The 6,526-nt window shown below is 40.4% G+C and overlaps 1 protein-coding gene across 2 annotated transcripts in view; it reads right to left on the bottom strand.

Annotated features, from left to right (window-relative positions):
• Positions 1-6,526, bottom strand: part of LOC108236131 (glutamate receptor ionotropic, NMDA 2B) — a 149,165-nt gene that overhangs the window by 33,540 nt on the left and 109,099 nt on the right. For both annotated transcript variants that reach the window (XM_017416595.3, XM_017416594.2), the window contains exon 9: positions 820-1,028. In XM_017416595.3, coding sequence (XP_017272084.1) covers positions 820-1,028 — 209 coding nt within the window. The remainder of the gene's footprint in view (positions 1-819; positions 1,029-6,526) is intronic.

The raw sequence follows: 6,526 nt of genomic DNA, 5'->3' as shown, positions 1-6,526 counted from the left end.
GATGGATAAATAGATGGATGGATGGATGGATGGATGGATGGATGGAGGGACGGATGGATGGATGGATGGATGGATGAATAGATGGATGGATGGATGGATAAATAGATGGATGGATGGATGGATGGATGGATGGATGGAAGGACGGATGGATGCATCCAGGCACTTTGGTTTCCTCCCAGTCTAAAACCATGGATGTTAGGACAACTGATGATTCTAAACTGGGAGAGTGATTGTTCATCTGGAGTTTCTGTGCTGGTCTTGTGGTGGACTGTTGACCTGTCCAGGGTGGACACCACTTCATGACCTCTGACCGCTAAAGTTAGGGCTCAGCACACAGTGACCCCAAACATAATCAAGCGAGTAAAGCATGGATGGATGAATAAATCTATTCACTGGTAAAATCTCACTTTGTTGCACTAAATGTTGATTAAATATAAAGTGTTTTAATTGAAATATTTGATAAAACACAATTAATAAACAATGATTTTCAGTAGTTTGAAGCTTGATGTTTGTATTATAATTCTTTACCCTATATGTCATTACAAGTGAAAACATCCACCAATAAAATTACCCATAAAATTAAAGCTAAAAACTGTATTTAGAGCTTACTGTGTTTTTATGATATGGTTAATTTTCATTTTCTTGACTTTTTCCTGTTTTTGGCACACCAGCTGCTGGAATATTGTTTTTTCTTCTGATTCAACATACATTCTGATGTATGTTGAGCCGAATTTTCATGTTGTCATAGTTTGCTAATCAATAATTGCATCTCAGCTTTATTGTGGAAATGATCTGCCTAATCCCAGATTTGAGGCTCACACTGATTTGATCTGTTTTCGGCACGGTACAGTGTTCCTCATGCAGGTCCCGCTGAGAGGATCCACGTCTTCCACAATGACGAACGGAGCCTCCTCCAATGTCACGATGGACAGGTGGTCATCTTGCCTGGTTGCTGCCCCCCCATACAGCTCATAGCGAGGCCACACATGGTACTTCATGGACAAGGAACCATTTTCCCACTTACCCACCTGCAGAGACGTGCAGAAAACAAAAGACAGATCACCTTAAAATGATTAAAACAACTTCATATTTCATTTAATCTACTCTTGGTGTATTTTTCCCCATCAGTTTCGTTGCAGTTTCTAAGAATAATCGACTTTATTTAGATATTTCAGTGACTGAGCCTGGAAGCACTATAATGTGAGGAAAAAGAAAATGCATTACCTGAAAGGAATCAAAGTGAAAAATGAAAGCAGGTTACATTTCACACTACAATGACTTTAGTCCATTAAAGAAAAGAACTGCTGCTCAGTTGCTGCAACAGTGTTGAGGTGTATCATCAAACACAAATACAGAATTTTGTGTCTTTTAGCAAAAAAAATCTTCATCTCACTGAGGTTTTAAAGCCTCATTATGTGCAGTTTTCTACATTAAACTTCTTGCTGCGCTGTCCGTCAATTTAACTTCAATGAAGTAATGACAGTTTTAAGATTGATCATTTATTTTGAGAGAAACTTTTTGAGAAGAGAAAAATAAAAATACAACCACTGACGGTTTCTGTATGGTAAAGAAACAGAGACAAGAGACGAGGATTGGGTCCCAAAGCAGAGAAACGAGAACAAGGTTATCCTGAAGGACGGGACTGATACAGAGGGTAGAGCAGAATTTAGATCACGAGGAGAGAGAGAATAAAAAACAAGAAGGTAGACAAACAGGCACAGAAAAAATGAATAAAGAGATTAAATAAAAAATAAGATATGAAAACAGATAATTCTGCAGCAAGAAAAGGGGAATCAAAAGAAAAGCAGGTAGGCGACAGATAACTAGAAATAAAGCTCATTCAAATGCAAAACGCTGGTTCTTCTGAAGAAGAGGGTCCAGCTGGATGTCTGGAGGACCCTCTAACCCCCGTGACTCTACTCCACTGAACAAGCATCACCTATTAGTCAGTTTCCCCTCCGATCTCTGTCCGCTGGAACCCCACCTGGATGTTTCGGTCACTTTTCGTCAAGGGAAGCGTGTGGTTTGAAGTGACAATTCAACACACTACAATAAGAGACCCGGCAGGACAGGGAGCTGTGCTTTCTGAGGATGTAAAGTCCAGTTTGCACACTCATTAAATATGGAAATGTGTTCAAACACATTGAGCTCCAGGGAGCACAAACTTGGCAGCGTGGCCTGGAATGGATAAGCCGAGGCTGTGTATCCCCGGAGCACAATGCAGCCTTTTTTCTTTTCTTTTCTTTTCTTTTCTTTTCTTTTCTTTTCTTTTCCTAAGGAGCAAAAAACGAGAGGGAAGAGAGCGGGAAAGTCATAAAAAAGACAGAGATGGGGAAAGGATCGTATTTGGAGGTGAAGAAAGGGTTCGGATCAGCTCGGAGGGGCAACAAACAGAACTGGCCATTACCAGAGTCTTTACTTCAAAAGTGCAGCGAGCGGAAGGATAGTTGAAGGAGCTTTTCTTAGGAACCAAGAAAAGTTGTTCAGCTTGAAATCAAATTAAGCGCGAGTGAGAAAGCGGGAGGTTAAAGTGGAGGAGAGGGAAGGGGTGGCGCAGGCCACAGATAGGAAGAAAAGGAGGGAGAGTGGGGAGACTGGAGGAGAGCAACTCACCTTGTTCTCTGATCAGAGGACAGAATATAGATTAGAACAGCAGAGGAAAGAGGGGAATACTGAGAGTAAAGAACAGAGGGAGACGGCAGCGCGCAGATACAACAGAGGTGGAGCAGGAGTGTGTACATGCTGGGGAATGGGCAGGTGGTGGGGTGAGACAGGTGCATTTCAGGTTCAGACGTACAGAGTGTGACTCGGGATTAATGTTGCCATATGCACAGCGTTATCTTCCTTCTTTCCCATACTTAGACACTTTTTGATTTACTTTTTGGCACACAAAGTCAAACATTAGTTATATGAAAGACACAATATTCAGTGAATATGTGCCAAGCTTGATTGAAGTGTTTATTCAGACATGTAGAGGATTTACAGCAACGACGTCAATGATAATCCAAGACTGATGCCACGTTTTTGGGTATCGAACGAGGTCAGAGGTCTGAAAACTAGTGAGAGTTGATAAATAGGGTTTTGCTAAGTGATAAGCAAACCCATTTGTTAAATTTACTTACAACTTACAACCAAACCAAATGGCACTATTTGCCTACAGGCTTGGAAACTAAATCTGCTCTGATTTTTGACAGTAAAGCTTATTGTGCACTAAAATTTACAAGAAACTTCAACCTAAACCTGATTAATTTACCTTTCAAGCCTCAGCAACTAAAAAACCTTTGTTTTTACACAAAAATAATCATTAAATAAACTGAAATTTAAGGCAACAAGACACTGTAATATCAAAATGACTGAGGTCAAGTTAAAACCGCTTTCAGACAGTTAAAGGGATAGTCTCATCATTTTTAAACTGATGTTCTGTCTAATAGTTATCAATAGTTAGTATCTTATCAGCGTGACATCAGTCATAGAGCACAGAATATGGAGAAAAGGGCAAAAGTCTTCATCCAGGCTAGGCTCGTCGTTTATATTTTTTCAGGCTCATAAAAAATCGTTTTCTCAGAAATGGCACATTAGTGTGAAAGAACGCTACATTAGCTAATATTAAACCCTTTTGTTTAGCATGTCACTGTTTTCTCAACCGAACAGCGACCATGTTACTAAATGAATCGACGTGCGCTGAGCGTGGACCGAGCTGAGGCTGCTGAGTGGATCAGTCTGCCCGATCCACAAAAGTTTAATCAACTCCCAGCAGAGTGATACATTCAGCACCATCAGCGTATTCTGCATAAGCATGTAGAGATTTAATGTTAGCCCATGTAACGTTCTTTAACAGAGGTATGCTGTTTCTGAGAAAAAAACAGTTTTTTTAAGCCTGAAAAACAATTAACAACTGGCCTTCATTTGGCTAATGCATGAAGACTTTTGCACATTTCTCCATACTCTGTGCTCAATGTCTGATGTCACAGCTAATTAGATACTATCTGACAGAACATCACTTCAAAAATGACCAGGTTATTCCTTTAAAATACAAAACAACCTCATGTGAATAAAGGTACTGCCTGTCTTCAATGAGTTTCTTCACTTTTGGAACAACTGCAGTCGTCAGATGGATGACTGACTTAAACCTTCATTTGTCAGGCGGCCGCAGTATGAGCTTTTTACTACTTTTATTGCTGAGAATGCAGATTCACGCAGATATGCGGATCCAAACGTAGGGAAGACAAAAAAATAAATAAATGCAAATTTCCTTGTCCACTCATCTTTGAAAACTTCCACCTCTTATTTCTTTGCAAGTTTAAACAACACCACGGCGATGTGATATAAAACACCTCCTTAGCTGTTTCTCTGATAATGACACAGACAGAGGACGCTGGCTTCTCTCTTTTATCCGCAGGACGGCACACGAACGCCTTTTAGTCCTTAGCTGACTTGCTAATGCTGACATGAAGCCAGATAACTGAAGTGCATCAATGTTGCGTTGAATATGTGCTGGCTGTCAACATTGCCACGATTACATCTTAGCCTTGAAGCAAGATTGATGTGAAAAAAAAAAATCTAAAATGTGGATAATTTCTTATTAAGAGTCAAACCTTATGGGCTGAGTCCAGATTGACTTGCTATGCAGTCCGGGTCCAGATCTTTGAGACTCACTGCTGTTGGATGGTCTAATCGTTCCACTAGAAAAGGTTTGTCTTTTAACCGTTTTTCCAAATTATATGGGTTCAGGAAATAAGTGGAAGGAGCTGTAAGGAGAAAAGACTGGAGCCTCGTTGATGACTACAGACTATGCAGTCAACATTTCATATCAGGAACATATATGTGCCAGTGTTTTTTCCTGCGTTCACTTACGTCCTATGGTTAAGCTGCCAGTTAACCAGTAAAAATGGGACTTTGTACTTAAATGGCAACAGTGAGAGTATGTTAACAGGATAAAAAGATAGTATTTATATCATATCCTTATAATTTCTTCTGTCCTTATTTTTATTTACCTTCTGTATGCATGTGCAAAAACTCTAGTTTTAGGGTTAGGAGTTGAGGATTGATGAGGTATACTGGAGAAACTAAAGTCTGACGACTTTGTGAAGCTACAGACTACAGCAGCTTTTTGCTCAGCAATGGAAACTGAAACAAGTGTTGTCACCTTAACCAAGATTTTGGCATCAAAGTGGCGCCTGGCATCACTGTCTAGTTCTCGGAAGTAATCTGATTTCTTTGTATTAGACCTAAAAACACTCTTCACACAACGTGGCGTGCCCTATTTTGGAGATTTGAGCAATATCTGAAATGATGAAGTAAACAACTCAGCAGGGGTTGACGAGGAGAGCGGAGGGCGTCTGGTTGATTGGGGATGACGTAATATGCAAATCATCTATAGCTACATATTCTTGCTATCTAATAATATCACCCCTCTTATAGGTGAACTTTTAGTCTCTGCAGTTCAAAAACCTTTCCCACAGCTTGTTCTAAATTCATGCACAATGGATTTCTAGTCTTGGTTTAGCCCTTTTTCCCTGCATCTATACCTGCTTAAATGCTTCTGTGGGGGCAGGAGCCACACTGATAATAGCTCAAAAGGCGGGCGGCACTCTGGACAGACTGCCAGTCAATCACTGGGTTGACTTGAGGAGACAGGCAATTATTTGCATACATATTCACACCTACAGAAATTCTGAAGTCAGCAATTAAACCTAACCTGCACGTCTGTGTACCGTGGGAGGAAAATGGAGTCTAAGGAGATAACCCACGCAGGCACAGGGAGATTATGCAAACTTCAAGCAGAAATACTACAGCGAGCCAGAAGGCTCAAACCCGGAGACGGGAACATTCGCCGTGCGACTGAGGCTCAGTGTTTACATGAGGAGATTAATGTGGAGCAGTGGTTTTCTGTGGTTTGTGTAGAAAGACCAAGAGCCAATCAGGAGGTTCTCAATATGACGACTGAGTAGAGCAACCAGATCATGTGTTCAGCAGTGGCAATCAACTGGTGGCCATAATTAGTCCATGAAAGTGTCCCATCTGGCCAGTGAAATAGGAAATTATCACTAAAAAATGCACAACCAGTTGCAGAAGGCAGTTGTAAACCAGCTCAGAAAAGGCTTCATGGGAGCGGTGTCTTTGCCTGAGCCAATCAAAGCGCTCATACACAAAACAGTGAGGAAAAAGCAATTTAAGGACATGCTGGTGACCACTTACAAGCAGCAGAGTCTCTGTTTTATGAACCTTTTACAGCTGAACTCCAGAGTTTGTGAGTTGCTGTAAGAATAAAAAGAAATGCCACACCAGTCGATCCTAAACTACACTGGGCACCTGATTATGTTATAAAAAGAGGGAGCAAAATCAGAAATATACAGTTTTAATTACTAATTGTGTCTACGCTGAAGACATACTGAGCATACAGGTGCTGGTCATAAAATTAGAATATCATGAAAAAGTAGATTGATTTCAGTAATTCCATTTAAAAAGTGAAACTTGTATATTATATTCATACATTACATACAAACTCATATATTTCAAATGTTTA

Source organism: Kryptolebias marmoratus, linkage group LG12 (assembly GCF_001649575.2).
Source record: "Kryptolebias marmoratus isolate JLee-2015 linkage group LG12, ASM164957v2, whole genome shotgun sequence".
Classification (NCBI taxonomy): domain Eukaryota; kingdom Metazoa; phylum Chordata; class Actinopteri; order Cyprinodontiformes; family Rivulidae; genus Kryptolebias; species Kryptolebias marmoratus.
This window is presented reverse-complemented; position numbering and strand designations above follow the sequence as displayed.